The sequence below is a fragment of the Mustela nivalis genome (assembly GCF_964662115.1).
Source record: "Mustela nivalis genome assembly, chromosome: 10".
In the NCBI taxonomy this organism is placed as follows: domain Eukaryota; kingdom Metazoa; phylum Chordata; class Mammalia; order Carnivora; family Mustelidae; genus Mustela; species Mustela nivalis.
The window spans coordinates 10,768,695-10,790,160 of NC_139029.1; the positions used below are offsets into that span (position 1 = coordinate 10,768,695).

A 21,466-nucleotide genomic window follows, 5' to 3' on the forward strand; every position below is an offset into this window, starting at 1 on the left:
GCTCCATCTTTGTGACACTTAATTTCACAGAATTCAATAGATTTCAACTCTGAAAGAAATGTCATGAAATGTGCAAGGATGTCTAAGACCTGGAACCTGCTTATCCTCCAGGAGTCAACCACCTGTGGAGCAGACACCTTCAACACCCAATCACTCTGCAGTTTAAAGATTTTTTTTTTAAAATTTATTTATCAGAGAGAGAGAGGGGGGGAGAGAGCGAGCACAGGCAGACAGAATGGCAGGCAGAGGCAGAGGGAGAAGAAGGCTCCCCGCCAAGCAAGGAGCCCGATGCGGGACTCGATCCCAGGACGCCGGGATCATGACCTGAGCCGAAGGCAGCTGCCCAACCAACTGAGCCACCCAGGCGTCCCCACTCTGCAGTTAAAACAAGCATTTCCTTGGTTAAATTTCTTAGCAATGCTGTGACATAAACAGAATTTGTTATATACACTTTACAGATGAGAAAACTGTGAGTTAGAAGAACTAAGGAGGGGCGCCTGGCTGGCTCAGTCAGGGGTGTGTGTGACTCCTGATCATGACTTTGAGCCCTATGTTGGGGTCCTGGGATAAAGTCCCGCATCATCCTCTCTGCTCGGCAGGGAACCCGCTTCTCCCTCTGCTTACAGCTCTGCTCGCTTGTGCTCCCTCCCTCTCTGTCAAATAAATAAAATCTTTTTTTAAAAATTTGCTAAATAAAAATTAAAAAATAAGAGCCAAGGGACTTGCTTCTCAAGTTTAAAGTTCTTCTATCAGGGGTGCCTGGGTGGCTCAATCATTGGGCATCTGCCTTTGGCTTGGGTCACGGTCCCAGGGTCCTGTGACAGGTCCCACATCGGGCTCCCTGCTTGGTGGGAGACCTGCTTCTCCCTCTCCCACTTATGTCCCCCCTGCTTGTGCTCTCTGTCGCTGTCTCTGTCAAATAAATAAAATCTTTAAAAAAAAAAATTCTTCTTTCGTATACAGCCTCTCTGACAATTATGGGGACAGATAGATGGTAATGAACAGTACAAGGAAGGAAGAAAGAGTGTTTTAGGGGTGTACAAGTAGATGAAGGAAAGAGCTTAATCTCCATGCAGGAAATATGAGAGGAGTTTATGAAGAACGTGGCTTTTGGCTTTATCTCTGAGAACATGTTCAGGCCATTAACAAGGGACAAACAAGTCCAGGGATGAAAAAGGAATAGGAGGGAAAGGGAGAAGGCAATCGCGGCATCCAAACGAGGCCATGATGTAGGAAATTTTTTTTTTTTTTAAGATTTTATTTATTTGACACAGAGAGAGAGAGAGAGAGAGAACTCTAAGCAGAGAGCCTGATGCAGGGCTCGATCCTAGGACCCTGAGATCATGACTTGAGCCAAAGGCAGAGGCTTAACCCTCTGAGCCACCTATTAGGCACCCCTGACATAGGAAATTTAAGACATAATAAGGAGTCTTGTGTGGGTGGAGCCTAGTTGTGTGAGGATGTGGCAGAGATTCAGGCTGAAAGAGTATACTAGGGCCCTGAAAGTCCAGGGGAGTGGAAACTTCTGCATGCAGTGTAGAAAGGCTGAGTTTTCTTGGCAGAGGAGAGGTTTCAGACTTGCAGCGGATCCGGACAGGGGCTCCTGCCATTTTAGGCAGGTCCATTCTCTTTGTGTAAGAGCATCCCATTCACCACAGGACAGACAGCATCCTGGTCCTTGCTACTAAATTCATGCACTGCTCTCCAGTCAAGCCAATGAGCAATGAATGACCTTACATATTTCCAAATGCCCTAGGAGGTGGCACTGTCCCCAGTTTCAGAGATGGGTGCCAGAAGTGTCTAGTGCAGTTTTAGACGAAGTGAGAGAAAAAGACCATTTAGAAAAGATTTAGGAAAGATGGAATGATTAGCTCATAAAAGTGAGTAATGGGAAAAATAAGAAAAGATACAAGAGAGATTGCAGAAGTGGGTGGAATCAGTAAGATTTGACTTTTGTTGCTGAAGGAAAGAGAAGAAGTGAGGATAAATCCAAGAATTCAAGTGTGTAACCAACAGAATGATAATGCCATTAACTAAACTATGGAGAGCAGAACATCTGGGGAAACTCCTAAGGGCCACGAGTAGCTGGCAAGATAGGAAACATCTGTGTATCTCTGTGGCAATATGAGCAAAGACTTGGAAATGCAGACCTTGAGCTCAACATGAGTCAAGAATAAGAAATAAAATTGGGCTCTGGGGAGAAACACAAAGTAGGAAGAGGAAGGAGCTAAGGAAAGACACTGAAGGAATTTCTGGTTTTTAACCTATTCTGAAAAATGCCGACTTCCCATGTAACAGTCGTCTTCAGTCTGCCAGTTAGCACGCAGAGAGAAAGGGAACAATGAGAGATGCGCTCGGAGGAAATGAGACACAGCCCCTTTTTAAAAAAATCTATGGCACATTTTCTTGGCTTTCAAGTGAAGATATGAAAAAATTTTAAGGTTAAAAACATATATCTAAACCCACCAACCTCTGAATTTCTGTGAGCTTACTCGCTGCACTTTTCCTTTCCATTTTCCCTTCAAATAACTATCTCTATTTTGTGGTGATACTCTTTCCAAAGCTGTTAACAGAAAAATATTTCCTTCTTCTCTCACTAGAAAGCTGAACTATTGCTGTGATAATTATTCACCCCTGAATACTAGCCAGTCTGGTTTCTACTTTACCCAGATTCGCTCCATTTCCCTCACCTAGGGTTCTAAAACTACTTGTTTCAAAAAATCATCTGAAAAGTCTTTAGAAACCTTGTCTCCACTTTTTAGTCCAAATATCTGTAGGTAACTGAAGTTAACACCCCCTTGAGCAATAAATTAAAAATCCTAACATAGGGACGCCTGGGTGGCTCAGTTGGTTAAGCGGCTGCCTTCGGCTCAGGTCATGATCCCAGTGTCCTGGGATCGAGTCCCACATAGGGCTCCTTGCTCAGCGAGGAGCCTGCTTCTCCCTCTGCCTCTGCTGCCACTCTGCCTGCCTGTGCGCTCTCTCTCTCTCTCTCTCTGGCAGATAAATAAATAAAATCTTTAAAAAAAACAAACAAACCTAACATAGATTCTTCTGTAATTTCATTAAATATTCCTTTCAAGAATTCATTTAGAGTCTATATTCCTGAAAATATTCAAGACCCTTTCAAAATTATGTTTGAGGTAATAAAATTGAGAAGGAGGAAGAGGAGAAGAGCAGGAGGAGGAGGAGGAAATAGTAGTACTAGTAGTACTAGTCATTGGGTTTGGGGTAATTTTCAGTAGTTGCTGTTAATGGCCCTTTCACTATGTTGACATCTGCATGGATGGTCCAAAAGCAATGCTAGGTAAAATTGCTGAAGCCTGGGCAAGACTCAAGGCAGAGGTATTAAATTAAACAAAACCAGTTCTGACTCCGCAGACCCCTGAAAGGGTCTCACAGATGCCCTCCTCCCTGAGAAGCCCAGGAATCACACTTTGAGATCCACTGTCTTGGGGGGTTTACAACAGGACAAGTAAAAATAGCTCAAGAAAACTGAAAACACTGGAATAGTTTGGCCTGTTCCTTTGATCTATTTAGACTCAGTTCAAAGACAATAATAAATTGTAATTATGGACTGAATTCCCTCTGGATATGAGTACCACATACAGTCTGAGGCAGCCAGCCTCCAAGATGGCCTCCAACAGTCCTCACTTCCTGGTATTTATTCCGCTGGTCAATCTCTGTGTGACCATAAGGACTGAGCAGAAAAGTCAGTATTCACTTCAGAGATGAGGTTAAAAAAGACCATGGCTTCTGTCTTGATGTCTGTGTCTCTCTCTCAGTTCATTTTGTGGGAAGCCAGCTGCCAAGTAATTAGCAGCTCTACACAGAGGTCCATGTCCCAAAGAACGAAGCCTCGTGTCTACAGTTACTTGAGTGAACTTGGCAGCGGATCCCCTGGGCCCCAGTCAAGCCTTCAGGTGACTACAGCCCTGGCGGACAGACTGACTGCAACCTCATCAGAGACCCTGAGCCAGAAGCTCCTAGCTAAAGCACTCCTAAATTCCTGATCCTCAGGAACTCTGTAAGATAAACGTTGTGGGGCGCCTGGGTGGCTCTGTGGGTTAAAGCCTCTGCCTTCGGCTCAGGTCGTGGTCCCGGGGTCCTGGGATCGAGCCCCGCATTGGGCTCTCTGCTCGGCAAAAGCCTCCTTCCCTTCCTCTCTCTCTGCCTGCCTCTCTGCCTACCTGAGATCTCCGACTTAAAAAAAAAAAAAAAAAAAAAAAAAAAAAAAAAAAAAAGAAATGTTGTTTTAAGCTGCTAAGTTTTGTGGTAATTTTTATGCAACATGAATAACCAATAAACTCTCCTTCTGCTGAAGAGGTCAAAAAATATACACTGATCATGATGAGCACTGAGTGATTTATAGAACTGTGGAATAATTACACTGAACACCTGACACTAAGAAGATTTATAATTTCACTATTTAAATTTGTATTTTAAAGTTAATACCCTTTGTGTTCAAAAATTTTTGTGTTACCCCAGTCAAATTCAGTGTTTGCTAAACATATACTATGTTAAAATAAAGAATTATTGTTAAGACTTAGTGCTAAATCCTGGCTACTCCCAAAGTAGGATCTCAGAAATACCCATGTGCACTCCTTTCCTTTGTTTCCTCTGACCTGACGTCAGATGTTGAAGTCTAAGATAATACCTTGACCTCTTTGGAGCAGATACTAGAAAAATCCAAATATAAAATTGTACCAGAGTGTCTATGCTGTATCTAGGCTCACACTCTTCCCTGACTGTAATTATAAAATTAATATAAATCCTCATTTTGAATTCATTTCATTAAAAAGTCAAACAAAATACATGCCTCTGATGTAATTTTTAGAAATATGACTAAAGGCAGGGTGGCCTCTGCACTCACAGTGAATACTTACTGTGTGAGAACCGCTGAGTGATCGGGGTTCCAGGGTAAGGGTATGTCCGACTCTCCCACTGAATGTGTCCTTCCTGGACAGCCTTTATGAAACCATGGTAACACTGGTGAGCTACACCTAAAGACAAAATAACAAAGGCCTCAGCCTGGATACTTCACTTTTCAATCAAATTATTAAAACTGCCTCTATTAACTATCTTATCACTTTTACAAGACTTAAGAATCCGGGATGTCTGGGTGGCTCAGTTGGTTAAGAGGCTGCTTTCAGTTCAGGTCATGATCCCTGGATCAGGGGACCCAGTCCTGCATCGGGCTCCTTGCTTGACAGGGAGCCTGCTTCTCCCTCCGCTTCTGTCTGTCACTCTGCCTGCTTGTGCGTGCGCTCTCTGTCTCTCTCTCTCTCTCTCATAAATTAATAAATAAATAAAATATGTAAAAAGACCTAAGTTTTTTGTTTTTTTTAAAAGATTTTATTTATTTGACAGGCAGAGATCACAAGTGGGCAGAGAGGCAGGCAGAGAGAGAGGAGGAAGCAGGCTCCCTGCTGAGCAGGGAGTCTGATGCGGGGCTCGATCCCAGGACCCTGGGATCATGACCTGAGCTGAAGGCAGAGGCTTTAACCCACTGAGCCACCCAGGCGCCCCAGACCTAAGTTTTTTTTGAGGAACTCTAAATTTCTCTGATTTTTCATTCAAAGAAGGAAAACAGAATTTCAAAACAAGAAAATCCACTCCTTTTACTTTACCAAGGTTCAGGGAGGTTAAGTGTTACTAAGCTCAAGGTTACAAAATTAGCTTGCACTGTAACTCTGCTCCCCTTTATGTCATATGATGGGGCAACACATTAAAATAATTGGTAGGGGCACGTGGCTCAGTCAGTAGAACATATGACTCTTGATCTCAGGGTTGTGAGTTTGAGCCTCACACTGGGCATAGAGTTTACTTTTAAAAATAAATAGGGGTGCCTGGATGGCTCAATGGGTTAAGTCTCCGCCTTCGGCTCAGGTCATGATCTCAGGGTCCTGGGATCAAGCCCCACACTGGGATCTCTGCTCGGTGTCCCCCCCCCCCCCTCTGCCTGCCTCTCTGCCTATTTGTGATCTCTGTCTGTCGAATAAATAAAATCTTAAAAATAATAAGTAAGTAAAAATAAAATAACTGTATTATTTACTCCAAAACAAAGAGGGTGGGGGAATAGTTTAGTTTTCTGAGAAAGAGCTGGTAAAACAGTGTCTGGAATATAAATAACAGGCATTCATTAATGCCTATGGTTATACCATGGTAACCAAGCATATTCCATCTTTTCTTTTTTTTTAAAGATTTTATTTATTTATTTGACAGACAGATCACAAGTAGGCAGAGAGGCAGGCAGAGAGAAAGGAAAAGAAGCAGGCTCCCTGCGGAGCAGAGAGCCCAATGTGGGGCTCGATCCCAGGACCCTGAGATCATGACCTGAGCTGAAGGCAGAGGCTTTACCCCACTGAGCCACCCAGGCACCCCAAGCATATTCCATCTTAAACGAAGAGATAATAATTAGCTTACAGGGAATTATGAAATGATGAATTTACAACTACAGAAAGCTATCTTTAAAACTGAGAGCTTTTACTATAATGGTGGATACATGTCATTATCCAGTTGTTCAAACCCAAAGAATGTGCACCCTAATGTAAACTGTGGACTGTGGGCAATGAGTGATCCAAGAGGTTCATCAACTGTAAAAAATGTACAACTCTGGCAGGGGATGTTGATAGGGGAGGCTGTGAATTTTGGGTATATAGGGAGATATATGGGAAATCCTAAAATTTCAATTCAATTTTGCTGTATACCTAAAACCACTCTAAAATATCCAGTCCATCTTCCTTTTTTTTAAAGTGAGAGCTTAATGTTTCTGGAACAATCTTTTTTTTTTTTTTTAAATATTTATTTATTTGACAGAGATCACAACTGGACAGAGAGGCAGGCGGGGTGGGAGGTTGGGAAGCAGGCTCCCTGCTGATTAGAGAGCCTGATTCGGGGCTCAATCCCAGGACCCTGGGATCATGACCTGAGCCGAAGGCAGAGGCTTTAACCTACTGAGCCACCCCGGCGCCCCAACAATCTATCTTTTTAACACATGAAATGATTATCTTATTTCAAAGAGCAACATTCTGAATGAAGAGTATAACAAATTATGTTACACATTTTTAAATTCATGTTACCTTAGTGGATCCTTATGCAGGATCAGAGTACTTACACATGTTCTCCAATGATGATTACTATCCCTTGGCTGAACTCACAATTAAGAATTAAATATTAAGGGATGCCTGGGTGGCTCAGTTGGTTAAATGTCTGTCTTTGGCTCAGGCTCCTTGCCCACTCCCAGTTCATGCTCTCTCTCCCAAATACAGAAATAAAATCTTAAGAAAAAAAAAAGATTTAGGGGCATCTGGATGGTTCAGTGGGTTAAGCCTCTGCCTTCCACTCAGGTCATGGTCTCAAGGTCCTGGGATCAAGCCCTGCATCGGGCTCTCTGCTCAGCGGGGAGCCTGCTTCCTCCTCTCTCTCTGCCTGCCTCTCTACTTACTTGTGATTTCTGTCTGTCAAATAAATAAATAAATAAATAAAATCTTTTAAAAATAAAATAAATAAAATTTTAAAATTTTAAAAAGGAATTAAATATTCAATGTGTGACAGCACTGCCAACTATACATTGATGAAGAAAGTAACACAGATTTATAAATACTGGAATGAGGTAAGGCAGCAAGGAATAAAAGACAGATACCTAGTGAAAGAACAGGACAGGGGGAAACTGTCTTGGCAGTAACTTCCTTCCCCCTGAAGATTTAAGGCTGTGAGTACTAGGTTAGGGTTTCTCTCCCTTAAAAAAAAATATATCAAAATAATTGGAATGCCAGAAAAACCCCACAGAAAACCCCTAAGAATAAATTCATGTATTTCATTAGATCACAGTCCCTCGAACGTGATTCTTCCACTTCTATTTTAGAGATGAAACCATATACTCCTACAGGTTAGGCTCCCAGTCTCTCCTGGGGATTAAGTCTACAAGTGGAAGCAGGCTGTGCACACCAGTATTACCAGTTGTGAGCAAACGAGCACAGGGCCCACAAGCAGTTACAGCACAGATGGTCCTCGGTCTTCAGGCTGGATGCTGAGCAACTGACAATGACCCCACGCCTCCTAAGAACCACCCTGATGAAAAGATTTTAAAACTCAGTTTGATGTAAAGGTTTTTCTGTTGTAACTCTGACTGCCTGTTCCCACCAGGAAAGAACAAATTGATACAAGCCTTGCTTTGATCAAAGATTATTTAACTGGCCTGATATCTTAATTTTACAAACAGGCCTTTTCCACTTAAAATGAAGTCAAGGGGCACCTGGGTGGCACAGTCGGTTGAGCCCAACTCTTGGTTTCAGCTCAAGTCACGATCTCGGCGTCATGGGTACCAAGCCTTGGATCAGTGGGTTAAGTGCTTGCCTTCAGGGCAGGTCATGATCCCAGGGTTCTGGGATGGAGCCCCAAATCAGGCTCCCAGGCTCACATTCGGCATGGAGTCTGCTTAGGACTCTCTCTGCCCCTTCATTCCTCTCTCCCAAATAAATAAATGAATCTTAAAAAAATAAAAACAAAAACAAAAAAAAAACCTGGGGTGCCTGGGTGGCTCAGTTGGTTAAGCCTTTGGCTCAGGTCATGATCCCAGGGTCCTGGGACCAAGTCCCCACATCGGGCTCCCGGGATGCTCAATCTGCTTCTCCCTCTCCCTCTGCCTGTCACTCCCCCTGCTTGTGCCCTCTCCTCTCCTCTCTCTCTCTGAAATAAATAAATCTTTAAAAAAAAAAAAAAAAAACCAACCACCTAATGAAGCCAATTACCTGCTCTCTGTTAATTCAAAATATAGTACACCTAGTAACTACAACATTTAGCCAGAGTTGAAATCTTGATTAGGAAATGATGGAAAAACAGGAGAAACTCATTTTTAAATGTTAAAGACATGCATAGAGCCCATATTGCTTGAGATAAAATTAAACAGTAAATGCTTGTACAACTCCACATTTGCCACAGTTAGCTACTTTAAGAAACACAATGATATCCTCATAGAGAACATGGACTCTAAACCCAGACTACCTGAATGTTGAGTGTTTGATCCTCCATTTACTACCTGGGTGACCTTGGCTAACATACTTAACTATGCCTCACACTCCATTTCTTCATCTAATTCAGAGTCTGTATCCACTACACTGCCCAACAACAGTACGAGGTACATTAACGTTCATTAACTGTTACCCCATGTCCATCCCTACTTCGCCAATTCAAGAACAATACAATTTACCAGATTACTCTAAGAATATGCAGAAAAAGAATCTTCGTTTTAAAACTGCAAGTGGGGGGGCGCCTGGGTGGCTCAGTGGGTTAAAGCCTCTGCCTTCGGCTCAGGTCATGATCCCAGGGTCCTGGGATCGAGCCCCACATTGGGCTCTCTGCTCTGCGGGGAGCCTGCTTCCTCCTCTCTCTCTCTCTGCCTGCCTCTGCCTGCTTGTGATCTCTGTCTGTCCAAAAAAATTTTAATTAAAAAAAAAATACTACAAGTGGGATTAAATATCACAAAATTCAAGCTGTTCATAACACTAGCCAAAATTAAGAGAAAAGGAAAATGTACAGAGTTAATTGTCTTACACTAAATTTTAGAACCATGATACACTTCAGGGAGAATAGTGAAAATGAAAGTGGGAATTCAAAAATAAATCATTAGAACAGATTTTAAATAAATAAATAAGCCTTTCCACTGTCCACAGTACCTTTGATAAGCCGATACCACTGTTTGCAGACAAGGGCTGCAGTTTTGTGCTCCTGGTATGGTGAAAGGAAGGACAGGATATACTCCAAAACCTCTTCTGGCAGTTCAGACATGGACCTGTTATGTCTTGTCTCCTCAGCCTCCAGTGCTGGGTGGGGCTCCTCATCCTGCTCCATTGTCCCTTCCAGCACAGCTTCTTCTTGGTCCACAGCCATGAAACTGTCATCTTCACTGTCCGAGGAGCTGGCCATGACATTCCACTCAAACAGCTATGGTAGGAAATGCACAAACATCAGTATACACTGTCAGAAGCTCTGAAACAACTCAGGCACACACATTCAAGCTGCACATGATGTCTTTCAGACCCTCAATGTGAAATTTGTTCCTCAGCCCTTTCCCACACTAGCTGTGAGCCATCCTCATTTGACAGGTAGAGCTCATATACCAAGCCCATCCCAAATATCTAACAAATCTTTACAGGCTTCTGACTGTACTGTTTCTCTCACTGTAAACCAGAATGACAGTCAAGTTTTAGTACAACCATAAAACTAGAAGACTGTTCTCTAACAGCTCTTCTAAGACAAATTCCTGACTGGCAAACAGCAAAGGGTATAGCAACTAGACTCCCCCTAGGCATGATTCAAGACCTCAAACTTCAAAGAAAAAACAAACCGTGGGTCCTATAAAGAGTAATAAGAGCATTCTGAGGACGTGGATTAAGAAAAGTTTTTCTAGGGATATCTGGGTGGCTCAGTTGGTTGGTCCACTGCCTTCGGCTCAGGTCATGATCCCGGAGTTCCAGGACTGAATCCCACAACAGGCTCACAGCTCCATGGGGAGTCTGCTTCTCCCTCTGACCTTCTCCTTGTTTATGCTCTCTCTCACTATCTCTCTCTCTCAAATAAATAAATAAAATCTTTTAAAAAAAAAAAAAAAGAGTTTTTCTAGGGGCGCCTGGGTGGCTCGGTGGGTTAAGCTTCTGCCTTTGGCTTCGGTCATGATCTCAGGGTCCTGGGACTCCACCCCACATCCGGATCTCTGCTCAGCATGGGAGCCTGCTCCCACCCCCCCACCCCCGCCTGCCTCTGGCTACTTGTGATCTCTCTCTCTGTCAAATACATAGATAAAACCTTTAAAAATAAAAGTTTTTCCGGCACCTGGGTGGCTCAGTGGGTTCAGCCTTTGCCTTTAGCTCAGGTCATAATCTCAGGGTCCTGGGACTGAGTCCCGCATCAGGCTCTCTGCTCTGCAGGGAGCCTGCTTCCTCCTCTCTCTCTCTCTGCCTGCCCCTCTGCCTACTTGTGATCTCTCTCCGTCAAATAAATAAATAAAATCTTAAAAAAAAAATTTCTAGATTTTATACAAGGCAATTCACTTAAGAGGAAAACAAATATTCCAAGAATAGGCCTAACTAGCTAAAATACCATATTCAAGGCAATATTTACATTGTCTTGCATCAAAATAGATCCAGGGAGTAAAACAAAACAAAACAAAAACCAGAAAGAGATATATATGCCCATCAATAACGTAACAGATAAATTGTGGTACATTCACACAGTGAAATTAATACAATGGAATACAGCAAGGAACTACAGGCAGAGAAGATGGGGAAGCAGGCTCCCTGCTGAGCAGAGAGCCCAATGTGGGGCTCGATCCCAGGATTCTGAGATCATGACCCAAGCCAAAGGCAGAGGCCTAAACCACTGAGCCACCCAGGCTCTGCTCAGCCACTGGCTGGGAGTTCCTCCAAAGCTGAGGCCCACCATGAAGGGACTAAAGGATTTCTTTAGTTATACTCCTTACAGATGGGCAGCAAGTTCTTTCCTGAAAGGACATCTGAATTCATTTTCTTATTTTCCAATAAATCTATTCCCCTTGACCATACACAACTATCCAGATCACTCACTAGGACATTAAAATTTCCAGCATTCCCTCTAACACTGATGCAAAGAATAAAAAATAATGGGAAGAGAAGAGGACTCTTGAAATATACTTGGGGCTTTGAGAAAGATCTGCAATGTTCCAGGGTTGCCTGGCTGGCTGCCAGTAGGGCATGCAACTCTTGATCTTGGGGTTGTAAGTTCGAGCCCCACACTGGGTGTAGAGATTACTTAAAATAAATATAAATATAAATATAAATATAAATATAAATATAAATGTAAAGATATAGATATAGATATCTGAAATGTTCCAAAAGATGAGGGGGGGTGGGGAGAGCAAAGAACAGAAACCTTCCCCTCTCATTTCTACCACTCCTGTAATTTATATAAGAATTATGTATGACATCTTAAAAACCAGGGGCACCTGGGTGGCTCAGTGGGTTAAGCCTCTGCTTTTGGCTCAGGTCATGATCTCAGGATCCTAGAATTGAGTCTTGCATCGGGCTCTCTGCTCAGCGGGGAGCCTGCTTCACCCCTCACCTCTGCCTGCCTCTCTGCCTACTTGTGATCTCTCTGTCAAATAAAATCTTTAAAAGATAAATAAACACTGGAAGAATGATCACATTAAGGAAAATGAAAACATGAATCAGCTCATGAAGTAGCTTCCAAGAAACTCATCTATCAAATTGGCTCACGATACTACAGTGTCCTAGCAAAGTGGCTGCTAGAATCTTAATGAGGTGGTAAACGACTGGTAGCTAATGGAAGTAGTGGGGTAGCCTAAGTTCTCCTAGCTGGGGAAAGAAGGACAATGGCAGAGGGAAGGTGGCGGCAATCTCCTCCATTCCCCAAAAGTAGAGCACTGTTTACTACAGGTTTACTGTAATTGTATTAAATGATCCTAGTTAGTTACCCCCATATTGGGTGAGCTGTTTTTCCACACGCTTAACTCACTAGAGGAAGGCCTTTCCATTTCCAGTCCTAATTCCTACCCCAAAGAGTTGTCATATAGGGGCACCTGGGTGGCTCAGTGGGTTAAGCCTCTGCCTTCGGCTCAGGTTGTGATCCCAGGGTCCTGGGATCGAGCCCCGCTTCGGGTTCCCTGCTCAGCGGCAAGCCTGCTCCCCCCCCCCTCTGCCTGCCTCTCTGCCTACTTATGATCTCTGTCAAACAAATAAAATCTTAAAAAAAAATAAGAGTAGTAATATAAAATATAAAACAAAAATTAAAAATTTTTTCTGGCAAAAAAGAAAAAAGGCACATTTACTACTGGGAAAAAAAATTACTTCCCATATTTCCTCTTATTCTTTCCCCTGCAAGTTATCATTTCTCACTGCCCACTGGCTATCTTCCCTAATATATTGACTTTCTCCTATTTTTAACCCCTGTAAATTTCAGCTCTGAAATTTCAGCTCTGAAATTTACTAGGGAAAAGAATCCAAAGAAACAGATTCCTTGAATTTGGCTGCATCTTTCACATTTGAATTACACATAGCTGACTTTACTCAACAGTCTGGCAGATTGTGAGGCTAGGGTCTGCTTCAGAACAAACTTAATCAGTATAGGCTATAAGAGCTTATTTACAGAATAATGTTTTTTTCCTCAAGAAAATAAATGTTTGGGGGGGCACCTGGGTGGCTCAGTGGGTTAAGCCGCTGCCTTCGGCTCAGGTCATGATCTCAGGGTCCTGGGATCGAGTCCTGCATCGGGCTCTCTGTTCGGCAGGGAGCCTGCTGCCCTCTCTCTCTCTCTGCCTGCCTCTCCATCTACTTGTGATTTCTCTCTGTCAAATAAATAAATAAAATCTTAAAAAAAAAAATAAAAAGAAAAGAAATGTTTGGGGATGCCTGGGTGGTTCAGTCAGTTAAGCTACTGCCTTTGGCTCATCATGATCCCAGGGTCCTGGGATCGAGTCCTACATCGGGCTCCTTGCTCAGTGGGGAGCCTGCTTCTCTCTCTTTGCCTCTGCCTGCCACTATGCCTGCTTGTGCACTCTCTCTCTCTCTCTGACAAATAAATAAATAAAATTTTAAATAAAAATAAAAATAAATGTTTGGCCCAATAAAAACAACTTCTTGGGCGCCTGGGTGGCCAGTGGGTTAAGCCTCTGCCTTCGGCTCAGGTCAGTATCTCAGGGCCCTGGGATCGAGTCCCACATCGGGCTCTCTGCTCTACGCAGAGCTTGCTTTCTCTCTCTCTCTCCCTCCCTCACTGCCTGCCTGTCTGCCTACTTGTGATCTCTGTCAAAAAAATAAATAAATAAATCTTTAAAAAAATTTTTTAAGAAAATTTCTTACTCCCTTTCCAAATCTTCTCAAAGTACAACTAGCAAGCAAACATGAAGGGACTCACACTTTTGTACCGACCAGTTTTAAGTAATTCTCCCATTCAACCATTTCCCTGTCCACAAAAGCACCAAACCCCATGCTCCTGAAGGCATGTTTCCAATCTTGGCCCTGAGCACAGATGCCAATGAGAATACACAGGAATGGGCTCAGATGCGATTCCTCTGTAATTACATGCCCAGTACCAATTTGCACAGTCCTTCATTTTCACTTCCATGATTAGGTAATGAAATCATCACTCATATTCCCACAGGATATGGAGGCCTTCTGAAACAATTTTTGTTCCTTTCATGCCAAAAAAAGCCCTACAAAACAATTCACACGTAACTGTTGTTAACTCATTGAATGTGGTTTTCATGAAGCCTTTTTTTTTTTTCTTTTTTTAACATCTTAATTCTTGGGACGCCTGGGTGGCTCAGTCAGATGGGTGGCTGCCTTCAGCTTGGGTCATGATCCCAGGGTCCTGGGATCGAGTTTCACATCAAGCTCCTTGTTCAGTGGAAAGCCCACTTCTCCCTCTGCCTGCTCTGCCTGCCGGTCCCCCTGCTTATGCACGCACGTGCTCTTTCTCGTGCGTGCATGCTCCTGCTTTCTCTCTATCTCTCTGATACATAAATAAATAAATAAAATCTTTTAAAAAGGAATAAAGATCTTATTTCTTAAGTAATTTTTACACCCAATGCGGGGCTCAAACTTACAATCATGAGATCAAGAGTCATACCCTGTACAGACTAAGCTAGCCAGGAACCCCAGTTTTCCTGAAGTCTTTTTTTTTTTTTTTTTTTTTTAATTTTTAAAGTAATCGCTACACCCAACATGGGGCTCAAACCCACAACCCTGAGATCAAGAGTCACACACTCTACCGACTGAGCCAGCCAGGTACCTGATCATGAAGGCTTTAATAGAAATCTTCCTCATCCTTCACATTTTTGTTAGACCTTCTTAGTTTCCCCAGGTTTTTGGAAGAAACCACAAACTGAAGCCAATTTACTGGAATCTGAGCTCTTTTGAGGACAGAGACCATGTCTAGCCATCTTGTCTTGCTAGAACTAGATATGCAAATGAGCCCAAGGTTTGTTGAAATTTCTACTCACACCACCCCTGTGCTGACTTTGCCTTATTTTATACCAGAAATTACATCATCAGTACATGTGAGAATAGCAGACCCTACCCTTATAGGTCACTGGATGCTGCCAAGATACTTTACTGGTCAGAATGAACATACTCTCTGGTTCCTTGTTTCGACCTTTTAAGGTGTACACTGGTCTGAGAGTCTGCGCCAGATTCCGGAGCCATACCCAATGACCTTTTGCTGGGTCAAGATGGGTGGTACTAAAGAAACCATTTATTTGGCCCAATAATATCCCTACTATACTATACTATACTATACTACTACACTATACTATATATAGTATACTATGAGACTACATCCAACTAAATACAAATCACTTTTAAAAATCCAAACACCTTGTGGCACCTGCCTGGCTCAGTCGGTGAAGCATGTGACTCCACCTCAGAGAGCTCAAGCCCCACATTGGGCATAGAGCTTATTTAAAAAAAAAAAAAAAAAAAAAAAAAAAAGTGGAGGTGCCTGGATGGCTCAGTCATTAAGCATCTGCCTTCGGCTCAGGTCATGATTCCAAGGTCCTGGGATCAAGTCCCCCATTGGGCTCCCTGCTCTGGAAAGCCTACTTCTCCCTCTCCCACTCCCCCTGCTTGTGTTCCTTATCTCTTGAGTTTCTTTCTCTCTGTCAAATAAATAAACAAAATCTTTTTTAAAAATTACATATACCCTGCCCGTCTGAAGTATAAATTAAAGTTAAGATTTCGAGACAGGGAGATCTGGCTACTGTTTCTCCTTGTAACACTGCATGATCTAGGATAGGTCCACACAGAACAACGTGGGAAAACCTCTTTACCCCTAAGTAATGAAAATTCCCTACTTTATGAAGATTCTGTAAAGGTGGCAGCTATCAAGCAACAACTCTGAACTCCCTGAAGGAAACTGATTTCCTTGTGAAGAGTTAAAATCAATTCATAGAAATTCAGGATGGGAATAAAACTATTTTGTTACTCAAGTACAAGTTTTTATCAAATCCTAGAACAGTATTTGATTAACTGTGCCTTTGATTTCCGCAGAACTAGACATCTGACAATCCTCTTGGAATAAACATGTCTTTATGAAAATCAAAATACATTTCACTTACTAAAAGGAAGCTGAAGGCTTAAAATGCAATCAAGTTTATTCTTCACAATTTCAAAAAGCTAAAAAAGAGAATGCAACAGGGGAACCTCTCAGTGACAGTAAGATAAAGCACTGAGACTTCACTGAAGAACATGTGGCTGGACTGAATGGAAAAGCACCCACAGTCATCTGCAATATGAGGGCTTCTGAGGTTCAGGAGCAAAGCAGCAACCTTGCACACAGTTAATGTGGACTCATGAAGTCACCCACCTCAGCAGCACTCATGTTAGCTAAAAGGTATCAGATATTACTCTTGAAAATATAAAATACTGTTAAACGAAGGCCACAATATGATTCAATCTAAGATGATAACAAGCCTTGTTAATATACCACATTATCATTCTACTAACTCAAATGAGTAAGTTATAGAAAACGGTAAAACAGGGATGCCTGGGTGGCTCAGTTGGTTGGACGACTGCCTTCGGCTCGGGTCATGATCCTGGAATCGCAGGATCAAATCCCACATCAGGCTCCCAGCTCCATGGGGAGTCTGCTTCTCCCTCTGACCTTCTCCTAGCTCATGCTCTCTCTCACTGTCTCTCTCTCTCAAATAAATAAAATCTTAAAAAAAAAAAAAATTAAAAAAAAAAAAAAAGAAAACGGTAAAACACAAATCTCCACCCTCATGCATTCAATAAATATCAATGGAACATTTACTATACATGAAAATACTGTGCTTACATCCCATGGGAGTTAAAAAGAAGAGGACATTCCAGGGTGCCTGGGTGGCTCAGTCGGTTAAGCACCTGATTTTGGTTTCAGCTCAGGTTATGGTCTCATGGGTCAAGGATGGAGCCCTGCACGGGGCTCCATGCTCAGCAGGGAGTCTGCTTGAAGATTCTCTCCCCCTGCCCCTGCCCCTACTTGCATGCATGTTCTCTCTCTCCCTCAAATAAATAAATAAATAAATAAATCTTAAAGAAAAAAAAAAAAGGAGGATATGCCACTATTTCCTCTTAAGGACATTAACCTGGTGAGAGCCAAAGACACATAAATAATGAATACCAACACAGGACAGACCTGTGATACAAACAAGCTTTAGCAGTTCAGGGAAGGAGGAGATGGCTTCCAACTAGTCTGAGGAGGAAATTACACAAAGACAAGAATAGGTAGGACTGCAGAGAATGAAGTGGGAGAAGGTGGAGGGATAAAGACGTATCTCTTAAAATGATATTCTTGCTATGGAATCATCTTTAGGACAAAGGGTAAAACTATTTTTTCACCATTTGCACATACTACTTAATATTTTATCTATATCAACAAAAGCTCATAATCTGGAGACTCCTTGGTTCCTGACAGTCAATGTTTTGACTAAGTCTAGAAATAGAGTCATTTGGCATAACTACTATTGCTATTAGCAAACTGTGAGCTATTTTGACAAGCAAATTCAGAGCGCTGTTTCTACAAAGCATTCCAAACCTAGTAAGAGATATCAGCTGCAGTAAGCTTTTTTTAAAGTGGTTAACTCATCACTGGGTTATCTAAGATCTGCTTTAATGAAATCGAAAAATATTTTCCCAAACTACCCACTTAGTATACTTTCATTCTCTACAATGACTGATTATTAGACTTTTATAGAGTAGCAGAAATGGACCAGGTCTCAGGGCATTCTCCATATTCATATGTAGCAGCAAAGGCCTTTGTCATTACCAAGTATATGGTCAAGAAAATGTACTGGTTTCATATCACGAATGGAAATACTCTAGGATCTGAAAATCCCATATGGAGGAACTACACATTCTAGGTTCAACAAACTGTTTCATTTGGTAGAAAGAATACAACAGAACTTGAATACTCAAATTTGTATTTTGTGAGAGCTTAAATTTTTGGGTTTTAAGAAAAGACAATGATAATGTACAAAATATAGAATAATTAGGATTGCAATACTTTAACACATAGTAATTTTAAACAAAGTGCTTTCATTTGAAGTACAGTATGAATCAGAGAGGGGTTAGAGGGGAAAAAAGGTACATTAAAAGGTGTATTATTCTGGGTTTGGAAATTTTTTTCTTCTCAAAAATAATTATTTAAGGGTGCCTGGGTGGATCAGTTGGTTAAGCATCTGCCTTCAGGGTCAGGTCATGATTCTGGAGTCCTAGGATCGAGTCCCACATCAGGCTCCCTGCTCCACAGAGAGCCCACATCTCCCTTTGCCTCTTTGTCTCTCATGAATAAATAAAATCTTTAGAAAGTAGTATTTAAGAAAGAAAAATGCAAAAGGGGCAAATAACCATACTATAACCGTAGTAAACTGTATTAACTCAAAATTGACTCCATCAGGCTACAGAAAGGCTCAGAACTTACCTACTTCTTCCTCTCTGCTCCCACAATACTAACTACCTGCCAGCAGTACCAGGAATTACTCCACTGCAGCGTCTGTCTGCCTTCTCCTCTCCCCTTAGGACATAATAGAAATTCGTTTTCTGCATCCATAAAAAAGATCAGCAAATAAGCAAATACAACTTTACGAATTCATTTTAAAGTCAATGACAAGGGGCGCCTGGGTGGCTCACTGGGTTAATTAAGCCTGTGCCTTCGGCTCAGGTCATAATCTCAGGGTCCTGGGATGGAGCCCTGCATCAGGCTCTCTGCTCAGCAGGGATCCTGCTTCCCCCTCGCCCTCTGCCTGCCTCTCTGCCTACTTGTGATCTCTCTCTGTCAAATAAATAAAATAAAATTTAAAAGAATAAATAAATAAAGCGAATGACAAAACCTACGTATTAATTCCTACATATTCTGATGGGGGAAAAAACACTTCATATCAAAAAGTAAAATTAAAAAAAAAACAAAAACAGTTCAGATGGCTAAAGACTAATAAAACTGGAAGATGGAGGCTAGAAACAGGCATGAAATGGGAATTTTTATTTTTGTTTAAGATTTTATTTATTTGTCAGAGAAAGAGGGAGCACAAGCAGGGGGAGCAGCACGCAGAGCAGGCAGAGGGAGAAGCAGGTTCCCTGCTGAGCAGGAAGCTCGATCCCAGGACTCTGGGATCACCAACCAACTGATCGCAGATGCTCAACCAACTGAGCCACCCAGGCGCCCAAATCACTACTACTTTTTTTTTTTTTTAAAGATTCTACTTATCCATTTGACAGAGATCACAAGTAGGCAGAGAGGCAGGCAGAGAGAGAGGAGGAAGCAGGCTCCCCACCAAGCAGAGAGCCCCATGCGGGGCTTGATCCCAGGACCCTGGGATCATGACCCATGTTGAAGGCAGAGGCTTTAACCCACTGAGCCACCCAGGCGCCCCATCACTACTACTTTTAAGATGTTCAGATTTTTCTGCCATTATGCATTTTCCTTCTGACAATGAGAGAGGAGTATGTAAAAACCACTGCAGGCCAGGATTCTTTAGCCTTTTGTGGAAAGATCGTATCACAATGGTTTCCCAGACTTATGAATTTCACAAATCAGCAATTTTTTTAGACTGACATAGGGTCAACAAATTTCTATTTTCCCAAGTAAGGACAAGGTGCCCCTTGCATTCAAATCCTTGGTTCATTTTGAGTTTACTCTTGTGTGTAGTGTAAGAAAGATCCAGTTTCATTCTTTTGCATGTAGATGTCCAGTTTTCCCAACATCATTTTGTTGAAAAGACTGTCTTTTTCCCATTGCAATATTTTTTCCTCCTCTGTCAAAGGTTAAATCCCATATTTATTAACCATTATAACTATGGGTTTATTTCTGAGCTTTTATTCTGTTCCATTGATCTATGTGTCTATTTTTGTACCAGTACCATACTGTTCTGACTGTTACAGCCTTGTAATTATAGTATTATGTCATCTGTGAATCAGGGAAGTTTTACTTCTCCCTTACCAATTTGGGAGCTTTTTATTTCTTTTTGTTGTCTGATTGCTGTGGCTAGGACTTCCACTACTATGTTGAATAAAAGTGGTGAGAGTGGACATCTTTGTCTTGTTCCTGACCCTACAGAAAAAGCTTTCAGTTTTTCCCTTTGAGTATGATGTGAGCTGTGGGTTTTTCATATAAGGCCTTTATTATGCTGAGGTATCTTCCCACTGAACCTACTTTGTCAAGAGTTTTTTTTTATAAGGAATGGATGTTATACTTTGTGAAATGCTTTTTCTGAATCTATTGAAATGATTATACGGGTTTTTTTTTTTTCATTTGTTTTCTGGGTTTTTTCCACCCAAAGATTGATTTGCTCTAGAGAGAGAGAGTAAGCGTGCACACGAGCATGTGCAAGCTGGTGGAGGGGCAGAGAGAGAGGGAGAGGGACAAGCAGACTCTGAGCTGAGCGTGGAGCCCATAGCAGGGCTTGATCCCATGACCCAAGCAGACACCAAGAGCTTGACGCTCACCTAGGCACCTGTTTTTTGTTTTTAAGTAGGCTCCACTTAAAAATTCCTCAATGCAGAACTTGAACTCATGACACTGAGATCAAGACCTGAGTGCTTAACTGACTGAACCACCCAGGCACCCCATGATCCTATGTTTTTTTCCTTTCTCTTACTGATATGATGTATCATGCTGATTGATTTTGATTTTGATGCTGTTTGATTTATGAGCATCAAACCACTGTTGCATACCAGGAATAAATCTCACTTGATCGTGGTAAATGATTTTTTTTAATGCATTGTTGGATTTGATTTGTTAGTATTTGGTTGAGAATTCTGACACCCTGTTCATCAGAGATATTGGCCTGTAGTTCTCTTTTTTTGTTGTGTATTAACTCGTTTTGGAATCAGGGTAATGTTGGCCTTATAAAATGAATTCAGAAGTTTTCCTTCCTCTTCTATTTTTTGGAATAGTTTGAGAAGAATAGATAAGAACTCTTCTGAAATGCTCAGTAAAATTCACCTGTGAAATTGCCTAATCCTGGACTTTTGTTTCTTGGGAGTTTTTATTACTGATTCAATTTCATTGCTGGTAATTGGTATATTCAAATTTTCAATTTCTTCCTGCAGTTTTGGTAGATCACGTTTCTAGGAATTTATCCATTTCTTCTAGGTTCTCCAGTTCGTTGGTGAATTTTATATTTATTTATTTACTTAGTGAAGTTTAACAAAATTAGCTGTTTCCCGTATGCTGGGAAACCATTTCCTAATGCTACAAAACAGAGGGAATGATGGTTAATGGCAAGAGTACATGAAAGATGAATATAACCTGATTTCTTTCAGAAATATCTTAGCTGCTCCTGGGGAACACGGGTGACACAGCTGACTGTCTGACCCTTGGATTCAGCTCTGGTCCTGATCTCAGGGTTGTGAGATCAAGCTTTCTGTCAGGCTCTGCCATCAGTACACAGTCTAAGACTCTCTCCCTTTCCCTTTTCCTCTGCCCCTCTTCAACCCCC

The 21,466-nt window shown here is 41.9% G+C and overlaps 1 protein-coding gene across 1 annotated transcript in view; it reads right to left on the bottom strand.

Annotated features, from left to right (window-relative positions):
- FBXO42 (F-box protein 42) overlaps positions 1–21,466 on the bottom strand; it is a 105,155-nt gene that overhangs the window by 38,724 nt on the left and 44,965 nt on the right. The window contains exons 2-3 of the mRNA XM_082685520.1: positions 9,678–9,945; positions 4,887–5,003 (exon numbers count right to left, since the gene is read on the bottom strand). Of these exons, the coding sequence (XP_082541646.1) occupies positions 4,887–5,003; positions 9,678–9,927 (367 nt within the window). The 5' untranslated portion in view covers positions 9,928–9,945. The remainder of the gene's footprint in view (positions 1–4,886; positions 5,004–9,677; positions 9,946–21,466) is intronic.